The sequence below is a fragment of the Melitaea cinxia genome, chromosome 5 (assembly GCF_905220565.1).
Source record: "Melitaea cinxia chromosome 5, ilMelCinx1.1, whole genome shotgun sequence".
Taxonomy (NCBI): domain Eukaryota; kingdom Metazoa; phylum Arthropoda; class Insecta; order Lepidoptera; family Nymphalidae; genus Melitaea; species Melitaea cinxia.
The window spans coordinates 16,447,434-16,466,578 of NC_059398.1; the positions used below are offsets into that span (position 1 = coordinate 16,447,434).

General features: G+C 34.3%; 1 protein-coding gene across 1 annotated transcript; it reads right to left on the reverse strand.

Annotated features, from left to right (window-relative positions):
• Positions 1–1,170: 1,170 nt before the first annotated feature.
• LOC123654081 (acyl-CoA-binding protein-like) lies at positions 1,171–8,641 on the reverse strand. Its single transcript, XM_045590041.1, has 4 exons — positions 8,573–8,641; positions 3,689–3,720; positions 2,205–2,319; positions 1,171–1,350 (listed from the first exon to the last, which is right to left on the reverse strand). The coding sequence occupies exons 2-4, from the start codon at positions 3,701–3,703 to the stop codon at positions 1,223–1,225; spliced, it is 258 nt and encodes an 85-aa protein (XP_045445997.1). The 5' UTR covers positions 3,704–3,720; positions 8,573–8,641; the 3' UTR covers positions 1,171–1,222.
• Between the last annotated feature and the right edge of the window lie 10,504 nt (positions 8,642–19,145).

Sequence of the window (19,145 nt, forward strand, 5' to 3'; positions counted from 1 at the left end):
TGATAAAGTAATGAGCTGGATACTACATTAAGTTTTATTACTTTTTTAAAATAATTAAATAATTCGAACGATTGAAAAAAAAAAATAATACTTAGTATAATTAGAGATATTTTTTGGCTTAAAAGACTTAAAATGAAATGAAAGATAAGCAAAGAAGAAATGCTGTAATATGTTTCTATCCGAATTAAATATGTATGGTTATATAAATGTCCTATCCTAAATAAATTTCATGTCCACGTGTGGAAGGTAAAAAATAATATATCCATAGAAAATGAAAATTATCTATATCCAACTATAACTATGCAATAACAAGTAGGTACCTACCTACCTATTTTCTACTGAACTTTAAATCTGTAACCAAATAAAACAGCTCGTAGTAGTACCTACGTAGCGCTAAAATTTTTGTCTTTGTGCAACAAAGCACAGATGATTTCGGCAACATCATCAATTTAATATCTATCATATCATAGATATTATGAAATACCAACACATATCATACACACTTCTACGGTATACTGTATAAGATGAGGTAGGGTACAGGAAGAAATATCCTGCTCAAAATCTGGAGCAGACCGACTGGGGAAGTACCTCAACCTTACAGAAGATAACAGCTAACTAATTATAATTCTGCTCTCAAGTAATGTTGTGTTCCTGTGGTGAGTAAGTCAACCAGAGCTTCTGGGAGGGTTGGCGGTAGGTTTGTCAATAGACTTGCAATACTTCTGGTGTTGCAGGCGTGGTGTATAAGATTTTTTTTTTTTGTTATCGCAGGAGCCTTTTACAGGTGATATCCAGGACGCCCGGGTAGGCAGCCCTAGACCGTATATCGACTTCAGCACTTGGGGGTTCAATACCGACCGAACCCCGGCGAGGCCTGGGGGCCTTCAGCCGATTTAATTGGAGGGTCCCGGATCTGCAGGCAACAGGATCACTCCAGCGACAGGATGGACTCGGCGAAAAGGCCAGACTTCAGACAAAGGTAACAATTTGTTTTACTTTTTATCGATTCTAAAATTAAAAAAGGATTGTCTCTTTCGAATTTGTACTTCGCTTATTTATAAAGTAAACAAATTCTACGTTATATAATTTTTTAATAGCTTTAAAAACTTACAAAATTATTATATCTCGAAAAAAAACCCTAAATCAGAATGTCAAGGGAATACTTAATTTTGAATTTTAAATATTTTATTACATAACTTAACTAACTTATAAAAAATTAAGTTTAAGCGTATTTGGAATGTAATTTTTCAGCTTGTTCGATATACTGCTTCTTGGCTTCGTCCTGGGACATACCCTTGCGGCCCGTCCATGCCTTGTGTTTGGCCTTGCCGATCATGTCACTGGGCTCAGCTGAAACATAACATTCTTTTGTGAGAAACTGATCAGTGGAGTCAACTAAAGAGTAGAGAATCTACTCTACTCTTTACTTAGAAATAAGAAATTGTTGGTGCTTTTACCCTTATCCGTTCCACACGACAACGCCATCAACCACGACCGTAAAAACGCCGCGGGCGTTGTAGGCAAATTTTACAGGTGGATCGCATATTTGAGCACTCTGTGCTCGCAATATGGCGGCACGATAAAACCATGCAGCTGTAGGGGTTATGGGTAAATATTTCGCACGGACTGGAGTAAAACTTAATTCAACATGGACTCCCGTGAATTTATCGTTGCGTTCGTGACGAAATGTGAGATAATGACTCGAAAAATTCATCAAGTTCTGATGACATTCAATCTGACATTGACAATTGTTTTTTTTTTTAAATTCTCTCCTCGTTTTAATGAAAGCCACCTCTGACCATGTGAATAATTTGCGAGAGAAGTGGGCGCGATGTGGTCGCGAACAGTGACGTCATCTATGACGTTGAGCGATCGCTCGCAATGACCACGGGCCTTAGGAGGAATGATAGAGTGGCCGTTGAAATCGTTGCGGTCGTTCAGTGAAACGAAGCCACTGTGATTTTTTTTGAAGTGTAGACCTTGTGTTTAAAAAAAATGTTTTTATTTTATTTTATTTTACATCGAAAGTATTTGTCCAATTAGCGAGAAAGAGAAGGGACAAAGTAAGGGACATCCGTATATAAAAAATTAATACACATATAAAAAGTTACCGTGTTTGTAATATTTATGTGTATACTCGTAGATGATACTGATTAAAAGTGATAAAAACCACATATACTTTTAAGATATTACGAAATACCAACCGATATTGACATCGCCAATGGTAGCCTGCTTGTACAGGGAGTAGAGAGACAGGTTCTCGCTGTCACTTGGCCTGGTCTTCCAGTTTCTGACGGAGTCAGCGACTTTCTTGAATTGCTGAAAACAGAAAAGATTTAGTATTATCAACATTTATCAACAAATAGACAAAATATATATATTTTTATTTATATTGGCGATTAGCAGTAAAAAAAAAACGTCTATAAATAAATAACTAAAAGAAAAGGTAGACAATAAAGAGAGATACGAAGAGTACACGGTAATGAAGACAGTACGAATACAACAAAACGTAAAAAAAACTAAAAACCATATTTATAATCATATCAATACTAAAAAGTTGCTCACATCATAACAAATATTTATTTATCGATGAAAGAATATTCGTCCAGTGATAACGTATCGCGTTAACAGGAAATGATGGATTGCATGCGATTGCTATAATTACTTTTACACGGCAAAACATAGATAATTCTTGGTTTATCGTAATAAAGTTTAAGACTCTATCTATATATATATGAATGTTTGTCTGTATGTCGTAAACTATTCGTTTGATCATGTCATGATCTACAGCAAAGTGTTCTGCATGACCCTACAAAGGTTTCTGAGTTGGTACGACAAAAAAAAAATAAAAAATGCGTGGCAACGCGCGCAGGTTACAGATAGTATCTTATAAATAAACTTCGATAAAGTTTTCGAATAATACGTTAATATTATAATATATTAAACATTTTTGAATATCATATAAAAAATTGGCCGCTCCGGCGGGGTTCGAACCCGCGTCTCCGACCGTGACCGCGTTATTTTTATAGAAATAGTATATGTAAATTAGGTAAAGCAAATACCATTATCCTGGCTCTGTTTCTTTCTATGACTGATTTGAAAACCCGTATAAACAGGTAAAATATAAAATATATAAAGCAAAACATGAGTGACTGATCTCTATTACATTACGTAAATAATAATCGTTCATAAATAACACGTGTCTAATAATAATAATCAGACTAAAAAAAGAATCGTTCGAAAATTAAAGAACTAAATTAAAATTGTAATAATACTGTATTGTTTGAAAAATTAAAAGAAATATTTGTAAACGAATACATAAATGTTTATTTTTTTTTTTTTGTTTACTGATTATAAATTAATGTTAACTATTCGGTTCAAGACAAATTAAAATAACATTAAAAAATATGAACCTTAAAAACATTACATAAAAGGTTTTAATTTTTTATACAAATTAAGGATTACAATTTAAGGATAGTAGGATTTATTATTTAATTTTTTAAATATGTAGGCTTATTATTAACCAGGAACAATAACAATACAAGTACGTTAACTAATTGCAATTTGAATCTAATATCTGATACATTAAAGACATATTTGAATATTTTTTGTATGTTATAAAAACGTTTTGCAGTATACTTGAGACTATAAGTTTTACTGCAAACGTTAATGCAAAACCGGTACTCACCTCGTCGAGAGACATATTGAAATATTTGAGATCTGGAAAGAGAAAATAAACATATTAAACAAGGCCATAGATTAATTTAGGAAATAATTTTACAATACCTATGACAATGTTGGTAAAAAAATCGTTTGTAATAGATTATTTTTTAAATAGAGACAAACTGTATTTACGTTTTATTATACTTGTTTTGAATGAAATTAAATTGGTTCCAATGTTCAACAGGCATAAAGCATATGAAATTTTTTCCAAAAAATTGTCTATGGCAAGTTTTCAAAATTAACTTCTGAATGTAGGTTTTACCTATTCAATCGCATTAAACGATCGATAGCTAGTCAAGCTTATGCAAAGTCAAGCAACTTATACCCAATATAATTTCCTTGTGCTAGATACAATAAAACATGGAAATATTTTATAGAATTAAGAAAATTGCGAGATTTAAATAAAAGTTATTTCACTGAGAATTAGATGAATTTAAAAACAAATCTATCTCTAGTTTGGCCTATTAGCCATAGGATTTTTGATAAAATTTTATGGAACTTACATCAAAAGTCTCTAGTAAGCAAATTCAGAGATAGATAGAATCACAATAGAATATTGAAACTGGCTGTTAGAACTTTTGACTCTAACGCAAGGTGCAAGATGCTTTCAGCTTTTTTTTTACATTACGCGCCCTTGCTCTTTGGTTCGTACATCTATCGAGGCTCTGTTCTCTACTCCCATAAACTTCTAAAAATAACTTAACCGGACAAATATTTTTAATTTGATGAAAGTTAAGTTATATGTAAGTTTTTTTTTTATTTTATACAAAGATCGATGTAAAGTGAAAATACAATTCAAAATTAAACCTTAAATCATGTAGCTGTACGTCTAGTCATACGATTGACCATTATTTTTAACCATTCCATCGAGACGCAGGTTCGATCCCCGCTGGAACGGTCAATTTTTTGATATGATATTCAAAAATGTTTAGAATTCCTAATGTGTGTAACACAAAAATAAAATCCTACATATTAAAAAATAGCATGGTATCGTCTCCTGTCAAAGATTTTCATTGTAATATGAAACTTTGAATAGTTACGGGTTTCTTTAAAGAACTCACTATAGACGGCGCCACGGTTCGCCGAAAATAAAATCATCATATCAAAAATTTCAATCAAATCAAGAAATCGTTCGTTAATTGATAACTAATATTTTGTTATTTTGAATTAGCAAATTTTTTCAATAAATTAACGGAAAATGATCACACATTTATTACATGCTATGATAAATTAAATTTATACTAATAAATGGGCTGGTTTTGTTGTTCGGTTATAATGCGAAAACTACTGAACTAATCGGAATATTAGTCGTAGATACAATAAGATGCAGCGTGTTTCGGAGAAAGTTTTAGTACATTTTATGTTAGTGATTATTTAACGTGTAAAAAAATATGGATGGACAGAGATCGCTAGTCAAAAATAAAATAGAAAATAAGTAGATATGTATTTCAACATCTGGTACCTACATATGAGTTAAACTTACTAACTGTATTGTTATACAAATTCTTTAAATAATAAAAAATGTTTGTTGACAGATTAAAAACAACTACTTAGTGCAATAAAAATTGTGGTCTTATACGAGTAGAACGGGCTACGCACGCGCATAATGTTTGCGGTATAATCGTTAAACATTCCTGGGGTTCGTTGACCGCTGTAGCAGTAACGGAAACCCGGAGTTACCGCACTTTCCAACTCATTCATAATAATGTTAATACTGCGGATATAGTTAATAGAAATAAACATAATATTTTAAATTAAGCATTATTTATATTTTGTAATCATTAATTTTAGCGGTCCTATGTTCAAATACAATATACTACAAGTTCAGGTGTACGGTAGAAGATTATGTTAATGATTAAGATATGTGTGTTTAGTGCAACAATATTTCAAGCAAGACATGACTAAATTTATAATGATTGAAAACCGTTAAAATTTAAAAAATTCGTTGAGTTAGAAGCCGATTTCCTTCAGCAGAATCTACATTCCAAAACGGTGGTAGCTTCACAACAATTAATATTAATTTATTGAAGATTAATATAGAGACATAATGCGATTTGTAAAATGATGTTTTAAAATGCTTTTACCGACTTGAGTATAGAAATTAATTACTTTGATTTTATAATATACTAGCTGACCTGGCGAACTTCGTATCACCTTATTTTTTTCTGAAATATAATAATAACATAATATATCAAAATAAAATATAGCCTATCTTTTAAGTTGGATCAAACTGCACACGGTGTGCAAATTTGACTAAAATCGGTTAAGTAGTTTAGGAGTCCATTGAGGACAAACATTGTGACACGAGATTTATATATATTAAGAAGACTAGCTTCCCGGTCCGGCTTCTCACAGGTATTTAAAAAAAATCCAATCCCTAATTTTTTAAAAAATATGTTCTGTCCTTTTCGTTTCGAAATCGCTTGTTCGTTTTGCTGTTCAAATCGAACTAGCTCTGGCGGGCGACACCGGGCTCTTATATATTCAAAGAGCTAGGCTCTAGGATATTCGAGAAAGTTTGGGAAATTTTCTTTCTCACACTTTCTAGAATGTTCTCAACATTATCGGCCGCCGTAGCAACAGGTTCTTCAGCTGTAGCATACGTAGTAAAGGCGCGAAATTTAAAAACTTAAATTTTAAAATGTTTTCAGAACTAATTTGAATAACTAAAATTATGTCGCTTTAACTCCAAAATATAAGTTAGTTACTGCTGTATAAATACATAAAATTAAATAACTTTATTATAGTAACAAATGTAATTTAAGACTTTATTGAAATTGGAATTTTAAATTTCGCGCCATTACCTACTACAAATGCTGCAATAGCTCGCAGCGGTTTTCGAAATGCAACCCAAATAATCGTTGTTCTGAATGAAGTTCAAATACTCGACAATAGGTGGCACCACTACACTTAATTTCCAAGTTGAAGGGTTGGAAAAGCCCTTATATCTTAAAAAACGCGTCCTTTAGGTTAAAACGAGAACTTTCTTGTTCGAGGTTTCTTGTAAAAGGACTATCACACTATACAATAAGTCACTTTATCGTGCCGGGACTCCTTTTTAAGTTTTATCGGCACGCACATTTTGTCAACTTAGTTTTATTATTGTATATAATGATAATGATTAAATGGCCATAATATACACAAACAAGAATATTAGAAACAATTTAGTTTCAGTAAAGTGTAAGGAACTGTTTTATCGATTATTGGTAATTTTTTCTCACAAATAAGTCACTGTTATAAATTATCAGCAGGAGCGAAACAAGCAACTTATACCTAATTGTTGATAACTACTGAGTTTCGTAATCACGGTTTGCGAATGTAAATATTTGAATTTTCATTGTGAAAATTAAAAATATATCAAATACCTTCAACTGTTAGATACTGTTATGTATTAAGTAGTTATACACACAGAATGTTTTGATCATGTCATGATCTTCAGCAAAGTTTTGTGCATGAGCCCACAAAGGTTTCTGAGTTGGTACGACCAAAAAAAAAACACAGAATGTTTTGATCATGTCATGATCTTCAGCAAACTTTTGTGCATGAGCCCACAAAGGTTTCTGAGTTGGTACGACCAAAAAAAAGCGTAGCAACACGCGCAGGGTACAGCTAGTTACATTATAAATCACTATATTAGTTTTTAATTAAGTTAAATGTAGCTGTCGACCTGTGATGACACAAAACAATCGGTGTTACGTGCCGTATAAATGAAAAAATCCAAAAACTGCGAACAGACTTAAAATTTATAATAGTTTCACGTGAAACGTGTGGAAAACGCTATAGTTCAAAGTAAAGGAAAGGAAGTTAAGAAAATTCGCCATATATTTGTCGTTGATCAGTCCCCGATATCTCAATGTCGTTGCCGCGTTATATCTATATATACGCTTTTAATCAACTTTAAACATTTAATCAAAACAAGCGTTTTTAATAAACGACGCGTTAGTGCATCGGTCACAAAACTGGCTGTTTCTCTTTTGTATATGCCATACAGATATCAGTCGTGGTGTGTCTGTACTTGTTTACTGTGTGTGTCTCTGGACACAGGAGCCCGTAATATTAGAGGCCGTTGAGTGTGAAAAATCAATGAATGCATAATAATAATAATTTTAAATAATCTTGAATTTCACAAATCAGCCTATAAACATCCCACTGTTGGGCAAAAGTTTCCTCTCCATATAGAAATAGGCTGAGAGCTTATTCTACTACGCTGCACAAATTGAAGGATAGTCTCCCTACCATGAGTAACAATCGCTACCAGGTATCTATGACAACAACTGGTACTGACGCTGAACCTATGTGCTCTCCGAAGCAAGGTGAAGAGATCCATAAGGACGGAGGTGCACCCAGAACAAAATAAGTATTTGGACAAAATCAAATATATTTCCAGATCAAAAAACTAACACTATCGACATCAAGCTAGTCTCTGTTACTAAAAATAGAAATAAAAAACAAGGCAATTATATGATAGTATCTTACTTCTAATATAATAAGTGAAAACGAACTTTTCAAAATTTCAATAATGTGATTTTAAAAACCTTTTGGTATATCCTAAAACGAAAACAGAATAACAACACTAAAGCCGCTTAAAACTAATATAGCAGATATAAACCAATTTTCTATCTATTAAACAGTTGAGTGAAGGTCCTGTCTAGCTCGGATCTTAGACCATTTGCAAAAATATTTTAACTAAACATAGTATTCATTAAGTAAGGCATTACCTTATAATACACAATTATTAACAAATAATTTTAACAAAGAGACAATTTAAAGTTCAAAAATAACCGTTTAAGGTTAAGAAACACTTATTAACAATAAAATAAAATGTTGATTAAAATCGCCAGTCACTCACCAGGGGGTTAATGCGAACACCAGCGAGCAGAAAATGATATTTTTCGCTACGGATCTCTCGTTAAATTTTCACAGCCAAGTGCCTTATCAGTTGGCTGACTTTATCGTGTGGGATAGGGCTGCCGAAATTATTTTGAAGTGTTAAAATAGTCATTATAAATAACCGTCTCAGGTTTAAATTTATATTTCTTCGGGTGTGTACCCATTTATTGTTTTGTTGAGGTCCCTATATTTCGGCAATGTTTCAATCGCCATGATCACGGGGAGACTGGCGTATGGTGCTTGTAGATGATGACAGATCAGAAAAATCTGTCTACCCTCTTTCTTCTCCGTTTTGGACGACTAGTTTCGGCACACGAACGCACTTGTTCACCACGACAAACTACACTGACAGAGTCTATATTTGGCTTCGAGCACCGACACCGTGACCCACCTTCACATTAACTAATCACCGGTTTGCACATACTCGGTGTTCTGAACCAGTCTTCCCTATTGAAATTCGGATATTTTTTAGTTTCAATTGCCTCCTTTACTAATCGAGGCAACTCATGACGCTTAGATGATAAAACCTGTAGCTTATTTAACTCAATCCAATGATTAGGGCCCGCTTCTAGCAGAGGTTGAGCTATGGCCGATTTTCAAGGGCCATTTTTTGTGATGGCCTTGATGTGCTCTTTGACGTGACACGATATAGTTGTTTTTGTTTGGCTGATATATGACCTGCCACTACTACAGTGCACAATGGGTCAGGATGGTACAGGATGGTCAAACGGAAAATATCCTTTGGTGAACGTAGGGTGCTATCAACCTTCTAAAGAGGAATAAACACGATTTAAATTTAAAAAATTTCCAGGCGTCTACTGATCCTGTCTGTTACGGCACAATACGGCAAATATGCAGTCTGATGTTCTACACTTGGCTTTTTTGTATTCTTTCTGTTTTTATTTTTAATTGAAACCGTGTTTACACCTCTTCAGAAAGCCTATCGGGAAAAATTCTGACATCTTTTCCACGTTAAATCACGATTCCAATTTTATGGACAAAATGAACTAAAACTATCTTTACTTGTCGCCACCTCTTTGCGATGTTATTGCTACCCCATTACCTTTTCTCCTACCTCTACGCTATACCACCGTATCATATATTGTAAGTACATTAACATTTAATTTATACATAGCCACAATTTACTGTTATTTGACAACCCTGTCTCGAAATAAAGCGGTCAACCAATAAAATATGGATCAGTCAACAATAACGTCAAATACGTAGGTACCTATATTAATCATACAATTACAAAATTTAGAACTATCTTATCATTTTTTATAAAAAATTTATCTTTTTATTATTGACTTCATTGTAAATCAATCAAATCAAAATTATATCTAAATTGTAATAAATTATACAGGGTGTTTGGTGGGGTGTTGGACAAACGGTCAGGGGAGTAAGGGGGGGTCATTGCCAATATATCTGGCCACTTAACTAAAGTCATTGCCCTTTTATTTTTTTTTCATGCAGCATTTAATTGTTTTTTACAAAATCTCCAGAATTCATCATTCAAACTCACAAAAGACAAAAAAAAATGTGTTACGGACCCAACTTATTTTTATGTCTTTTTTTTGAATAAATTCCCAACATTTTGAAACCATATTTGTAAGTGTAACATGAAAAAATACGAAAATATGGGCCTTCAAAGTTTTTAAGAGTTGCAAAATTTTACCAAACTACAAACTTTAAAGTGATATAAAAAGAAAACCAAACACGATAGGGTTTTAACTATTTTTTTTAAAATATCCTGCATTTATGTCCTTTCTAACAATGTATCATTTGCTATCAAAAAAAAATTTTGAGTAGAGATATTTACCAAAACATAACGCGCGGTCAAAAATCGCTTACTTAAATAATCATAATTGGTAAGTAAAGTCATGTGTATTTAATAAAGAAAACTAAAAAGGTTTTCTGAATTGAGTTTATAAAAAAACAAGGGATTATTAAATTTCTCTAATGACGACCAAGAACAAGTATCACGCTTGTAGGCAGGCCTCCCTCGAGATGGACCGAAACGACGGTGGACAAAAAACTAATAATAAAATTTGTTTAAAATGATACAATGAATCAGTCTCTAGTTTCTATCACGCAGTTAAAAAAACCTGTTTTTATTCAAACCCCTAGACTACTGTGCTGTGATTGGCTAAGTAGTTTTATGTCTCGTTCGTTAGAGAGAGTAACAAACTTCCTTATCTATTTCTGTCGATCAATCCGTCTTCAGATCGGTCAGATTTATTTTGCACACTGATATTAAAAATGAAAACTTTTTAAAAAGTATCTTATGGACAGACGAGTCTAAATTCACTCGTGAGGGAATACTCAACTTACATAACCTACATCATTGGGCGCGGAAAGGTGAAAATCCTAAATTAAAGAAACTAACACGCTTCCAAAGAAAGTTCTCAGTAAATGTGTGGGCAGGAGTAATTAGAAATAATGTGATTGGGCCGCATTTCTTACCAGACAATTTAAACGGAGATAATTATTTGGAGTTTCTCCAAAATGATTCACCGGAACTCACATGTAATTTGCCAATAATAGAAGAAGATAGGCCCATAATTTTCCAAAATGACGGATGTCCTGCCCACTGGCGCCTGACAGTTAGGGAATATTTAAACGAAGTATTTCGTAATTCCTGGATTGGTCGCGACGGTCCTATACCATGGCCTCCACGCTCCCCAGACCTTACTCCAGTCGATTTTTATGTCTGGGGTCGTGCGAAGGAACTCGTCAATACGGAAGAAATACAAAGACGCGACCATTTGAGAGAGAGGATTATTGATGCATTCGACCTTTTGAAGCAAGAAATGCTGATGGCCACTACGACGACGGAAATAAGAAAAAGATACCGTGCTTGTATTAAAAATGGTGGCCAACAATTTGAACAACTTTTATAATAAAAGTCTTGTTTTTAATTTTGTTTTGTTTTTATTTAGTGTTTATTAATGCCAAACAATGCTAGGAGGTCTGCCTACAAGCGTGATACTTGTTCTTGGTCGTCATTAGAGAAATTTAATAATCCCTTGTTTTTTTATAAACTCAATTCAGAAAACCTTTTTAGTTTTCTTTATTAAATACACATGACTTTACTTACCAATTATGATTATTTAAGTAAGCGATTTTTGACCGCGCGTTATGTTTTGGTAAATATCTCTACTCAAAATTTTTTTTTGATAGCAAATGATACATTGTTAGAAAGGACATAAATGCAGGATATTTTAAAAAAAATAGTTAAAACCCTATCGTGTTTGGTTTTTTTTTTATATCACTTTAAAGTTTGTAGTTTGGTAAAATTTTGCAACTCTTAAAAACTTTGAAGGCCCATATTTTCGTATTTTTTCATGTTACACTTACAAATATGGTTTCAAAATGTTGGGAATTTATTCAAAAAAAAAGACATAAAAATAATTTGGGTCCGTAACACATTTTTTTTTGTCTTTTGTGAGTTTGAATGATGAATTCTGGAGATTTTGTAAAAAACAATTAAATGCTGCATGAAAAAAAAATAAAAGGGCAATGACTTTAGTTAAGTGGCCAGATATATTGGCAATGACCCCCCTTACTCCCCTGACCGTTTGTCCAACACCCCACCAAACACCCTGTATATTACAAACGCTTAGCGCGCTAAAGCGACAATTCAGTTCAATTAAATAGTAGTTCAAATTTATTTACAAAATAAAATTGGCCACAAAAAGCCATAATTTTACCGTTATGTTATAAATTTTTTTTCTTTATAAACTAAATATTTTTAATCATTAGAAGTATTGGCTGTGTAGAGCATTTCGTATTACCCGGCTTCTGCCAAGGCAATTCAAGTACATTTACAGTTTTAATTGATGCAGTGGAAACAAAGATTAAACTCAGAGTTCACAGCTGACTTCTCAGTAGAATCTACACTTCAATCTGGCGGTAGTTTCATACAATTAGAATAGCTTATTACTTCATTGTGACTTTGTTACTCTATTAACTCTGTAGTTATTTCTAATTGAGTTTAATAGATACCTACTTCAATTACTCGGGATAACAGATATATATTTTCTATCTTTATGTGAACATACCCAAATAAAATAAATTATATTTTTATGCCATTTCTGGAAATCCAGTTGGTAACAACGAACGATATCGTGTTATCCATTAATTACTTTGAGATAATAAATGGATAATATCGCTAAAATTTATTTTTATATAGATGATGTATTTTAAATCCGCTTTTAAATAATCCGTCGTTTTTAGTTATTTTATTGGAAAAGACTTGAATACTTCGCTACGGAAAAAAACCTCATAAGCCCCCGACCGAAAACATTCATACCGAATTATCAGAGGCAATAATAATAACTAGTGGTCGTCCAGAGGTCGAAAATCGACCATAATTAAAAATGTGTGTTAAAAATACGTGGTAGTGTGTGTAATCTTTTTTTATTGATTTTAAGTACTTTTTATGCATAATTTTAAAAAAAAATCATGAATGAAAAATGAGCATTCTGCACTCCATCTCCATATAAACTATAACTGTGGGATATTTCATTCTCCTCTGTCCGCGTAATTTTCATAAAAAGAGGTACAAAGTTTTTGCTGCACGTATTAATATATAGATAATAAACAACTTTATTGCAACTAAAACTAGCTTACATTTAAATACATATTGTGAATGGGCGATCTTATCACTAAAGAGCGATCTCTTCTAGACAACCCAGCAGAAAGGAGCTAGCTGTGTAACAGGCTCTATGATATAATGAAATATATGAGATTTTTTTCCATTGTGTTCATGGGCGGGATTTATCATTTTACATTAGACAAAAAGACAACCACAAGTAGACTGCATGACAATGGTGAAATCATGTTTCATGTGTTCAACTGTTTAACCTAATTTATAATAATACTAGCGACCTCTGTTCGTCCATATTTTTTACACGATAAGTAGTCACCACCATATCATATAAAAACCTCCGAAACACGGTACATCTTATGGTATAAGTATTATTCCGGTCGGTTCAATAGTTTTCGCAGTATATAACCGAACAAAAAAACCGGCTCTCCATTTATTAGTATAGAGATAGTATAGAATATAAAATAAACTAACCATAAGGAACACTATTTTTTTTTGTGTAACTTGACTTTCCTAGTCTACTCATATGTACTTCTATGAATATACTTCTATTCAAAATTCACAAAACAAAATCTACCTTATTATTATTTCCTTCATAGTAGGTATAATTTAAGAAAGATTATGATTAATATAACATTGTCAGCTTTATTTAAATTAAATGCAAGTCATGTTACGAAAGGTTTATGTCTAAATAACAGGTCGTAGTTTAGTATAAACTAATAAAACATTCATCACTAGACTTTACTCCTGTTGCGAGGTTAAAATTAACTCATCATAATAATTTGAAGGATATTCACATATACATTACTGGCTTTTAAATATACAATGTTTATTTTTTAATAATGTTGAGATGACTTGACAAAAAATAAAAATAATGGTCGTAAAATTTACAGCCTTAATAAATCTATACTTTGACTAGCCCGTTAGCGCAGTTATCTGTGACTCTGTTTTTTGCATCGAGGTTTGAATTCCTGCCCCGAGTGTGGGTGTATGTATTAGGTATATGTGTATTTATTTGTATGTGTCTCATATATTTAATTCATAGTGAATTTATCAAAGTAAAAAATATGTAGCTACATCAGTCATGGCATGGTGTGTGGATGTTTAAGATATTTATTTATTTACTTTTTTTTTTATACAACTAGATCGGCAAACGTACGGCTCACCTGATGGTAAGCAATTACCGCAGCTTACAGACGCCTGTTATAACACCAGAAGTATCGCAAGCAGACCGTATCCCCAATCCCTTCCAGGAGCTCTGGTCACCTTACTCACCACAGGTACACGACTGCTTGAAAGCAGTATTATCTAGCAGTGATCTTCTGCAAGGTCGAGTACTTCTTCCCTTCGGGTTGCTCTGTATTTTGAGCAGGCTATGTCCTGCTATGCCTTACCTCAGTACTCATGGTCATAATTGCTTCCATTTTATAAATAAGCCGTCAGTCGTTTCGATAAAAAAATCGATTGCGATTACACTGTACATAATTGAATGCATCGTAAGTACACAAAATTTATTTAATGATCTTCTCGAATAAGTGGCAATAACTGAGCGGCCGAATTTTTCAACTGCAGCTTCTAATTGTCCAAAAGAAACGATTAAGTTATTTAACTCGACTCCAAAAAATGTACACTAAGTTAAGGTTCATTAAAATATAATATTTCGTATATTTTTTTAAATACCGACTTTAAAAAAAAGGTTCTCAATTCGACTGTACTTTATTAATCAAAAGCTGGTGCTTCTGATATGGTTCAATTTATGTTTGAGCAATATTTGATGAGGCTGATTACTTTTTGAGTCATGATGCGTTTTTATTGCTGTTTTTTTCGACTATCTACATTGTATTACTATATGATATATTTATAATGTACAAAAACTTAAAAAAAGTACTTAAATGAAGTTGACTTTTTCATTACAATTACTTTAAATTTAATCAAATTATTTTTAAAACTACTATGAATATAGTTTTATTAAATCATAATTTATTTAATCAAAAGAACAATCGAAGTTATTATTGGACTTAGATAAACAATAAAAAATCTTTTCCTGTTACTGTAACAAAACTATTTATAACACAATAATATATATATAATCACGCCTCTTTCCCGTAGGGGTAGGCAGAGACCACTTCTTTCCACTTGCTACGATCCTTACATACTTGTTTCGCTTCATCCACTTTCATTATTCCCTTCATACATGCTCGTCGGTTTAGGGTACTCTTGACCTGGCCTTTTTTCAAGACGTCCCCGATTTGGTCTTGAAATGTCCGCCTAGGTCTACCCCTTCCATCACTTCCACTCACACTCGCCTTATACACTTTTTTCGTCAGTCGTTCTTCATTCATTCTCTCGACATGACCAAACCATCTCAGCATACCTTTCTCAATTTTTGTCACTACATCTTCTTTCAGACCACACCGTTTCTTTATCTCACTATTTCTCATCCTGTCACTCAGTTTAACTCCTATCATACTTCTTAACGCTCTCATCTCAACTGCATTTATTCTGCTTTCATGTCTCTTCTGCCATACCCAACTTTCGCTTCCGTACATGAGTGTCGGAAGCAACACCCCCTCATGCACAGCCAAACGAGCCTTTTTAGACACCTTCCGACTGCTCATAATGGAGTTCAAAACTCCGTTCACCATGTTTCCTGCATTCACTCTTCTTTCAATATCACTCTCACACTTTCCATCTCTTGTAAACTTCGAACCCAGATACACAAACTCTTTCACCTGTTCAATTTGTTCATCTCCAATCACGATATTACAGTCTGTCACTACCTCATCTCTTTCAAACACCATCACTTTCGTCTTCTTTACATTCATCTTCATTCCCTTTCTAACAAAAGCTCCACTCATAGCAGTTACCATCTCCTGCAACTCCTCGGCCGAGGACGCAAGTAGTACTTGGTCATCAGCATAGAGAAGACATTTGACGAGTAACTCACCCATTCTCAACCCACTTTCATTCTCTTTTAACTCTGTCAAGCAATTGTCCATGAACAAGTTAAACAGCCACGGTGACGCTACACATCCCTGTCTAACACCTTTTTCGATATTAAACCATTCAGTGTATGCCCCGTTTATCCTCACACAAGCACTAGAATCCCTATAAAGAGATTGTAGTGCTCGCATGAGTGCGCCGCTCACACCGTACACGGACAATGCTGACCACAATTCATTCCTCACCACTCTATCATAGGCCTTTTCCAAATCCACGAACGCGCAATAGACCTTTTTGTTTTTTGCTAAAAACTTTTCGGCTATGCACCGCAAGGAAAAGACCTGATCCGTACATCCCATTCCCTTTCTAAATCCCGCTTGTGCATCCCATACTTTTTCATCTGTTTCATTCACAACCCTTTCAATCAACACTTTCGCATACAATTTACCGACGACGCTGAGAAGGCTTAAACCGCGGTAATTTATGCAGTCCTGCCGTGACCCTTTTCCCTTATACAACGGCACGATTACGGCTTTGCACCAGTCTTCCGGTACTTGCCCATTTCGCCAGCACAAATTGAAAAGGCAGTACAGCTGGCTAGCCACTATACCCTGTCCAGCCCTCAGCATCTCGACGGTGATCCTGTCATACCCTGCAGCCTTACCTAATCTCATACTTTTCAGCACTTTCACTATTTCATCCATGCTTATCTCACTTTCATCGACATTTATACTACTCTCAATGGAAGGTGCCGGATGTTGTACCTGCACTTCCTCTCTTTCAAACACACTTTCAAAATACTCTTTCCATCTCTTTAACACACATTCTTCTCCATTTATAACGCTCCCATCTTGACTCCTGATTGTGCTCAGCTCCGAGGGAGAAATTTTTCCTCTGGCTGTTTTGATGGATTTCCAGAAAAACTTAATGTTTGACTGAAAATCTTCAGTGAGCCTCCTATCAAAATCATCCTTTCGTTCTTCTTTCTTTCTAGACACCACTTCTTTCGCTACTGATTTCAATCTTTTATACTTCGTTCTTGCTTCCTTTACCTCGTCATCCGTTGCCTTTTGAACCTTTTGGTTAGCTTTTGTTGCTAACCGATCCAACCACGCTTTCTTCTTTTCTTGCACAGCCTTTTGTACATCTTTATCCATCCACACATTATAGTTCTTTCTTCCTTTCCTTCTTTTAGCTACCCCGCACACCTCAATAGCACTATTCACGACCCCTTTCTTAAAAGTCTCCCACAAATTCTCAATCACACCTATCTCTTCTATGCCTTTAAAACTTTCTTTCAGTTTCTCTACATACTCATCTTTCTTTTCTTTTCCTTGTAGGTTTTCCACTTTTATTCTGGCTAAAACACTCGTAGGCTCGGCCCCTCGGTGGCGCCATCGTTTAAAGAGGCCACGTATTCGGGCTATGACCAGGAAGTGGTCTGTGTCGAGACCAACACCGCGGTATGCCCGAGTGTCAAGCACTTTCTTTCTCAGTCTTTCATCCACAATTACAAAATCAATCATACTTCTAGACTCACCCTCATCTCTTGTATACAAATGGATCTTTTTGTGTTCAAACCAATGTTTGACCACGCAAAGATTCCATTCCAAGCATACTTCAAGCAGACTTCTCCCATTGTCATTCACTCTTTCGTCCCCAAACGTACCCAGAACTCTTTCATACCCATCACGCTTTACTCCAACCCACCCATTAAAGTCCCCTAACATTACGATCCGTTCATTTTCTCCGCATTTATTCAAGACCTCTCTCATGCTATCCCAAAATTCCTCTCTCTCTTGTTGGTCTTTTAATGACCCACCTCCGCGCAGATCCGTCGGTGCATAGACCCCAAGGATAAACAATCGAGTGAGTCCGACTTTCAACCTAATCCAGAGGAGTCTTGGGCTTACACATTCATGCTCCATCACACATTCAACCATTCGAGAGGAAAGGATCACACCAACTCCCTGACAGGCTCGGCTGGTTTGGGGACTCCCGACCAGTATGCCGTGTAGGGTCCATGTACCGTGGTGTCACACCCTTTCCTCTTGGTTTCATTCACGCACAAAATATCTATGAATCTTTCATCCATCATCTGACATACTTCATCTACCTTACCATCCATTCCTCCTCTTACATTCAACGTAGCAAAGCGGCTCTCCATGGGCCGCTTTTCGCCCCCGCGAGAAACGAGACGTGATGGGTGGCGAACAACACCGCCGCCATTTTTATGAATAAAATTTTTTCGGTTATCCATTGTAACATTGTAACACAATAACATTATTATTAATATATTATTTTTATCTCATGGTCGTACCTAGTAGTAAAAAAGGTGCTCATGGTGTAGTCTCATTTAAATTTGTTCGATCTCTATGTATGGAAGTCGGTTATTTTTCGTTTGCAAGTAAACAATAATATCTTTAAAATACATTTTAGAATCGAAAGTCTTACTCATGATTTACTCGGTAATTTTCTATTCTATTCAGTAAAAAAATAGAATACAAAATGCATAAATTCATATACAAACAGGTACTATGTTTAAAATTATTTCATAATTTTTATATCATTTTCAGTGTCAATTTTATAACTGCAATAAAATATCTATCAATAATAAATGAACTGCATAATACCTGTACTTATATTTGTCGTAAGTGTCGTTACAAAGTAGGGCATCTCAAGTACTTTACGTGCTATCTATTGGGAATTTTAGTCATACACACCTGAACCACACCCTTTTCCAGAGATAGGAGATGCGGCGAAACTTAGTTTAGGTCTTAAATACGTAAACATTGATATGAAAACTTTTCCACGTCACATTCCCATGTGACTGTATATCAAAATATGATTCAGGCGTATAGATATCGTATATTATTATTTTTTAAATTCTTGATATGCTATAATCGGCTTATAAACCAACTTACAAACATCAAAAACACAGATTATGTGTTCGGGCGTATCAGTTTTGTGTGGGTCATTA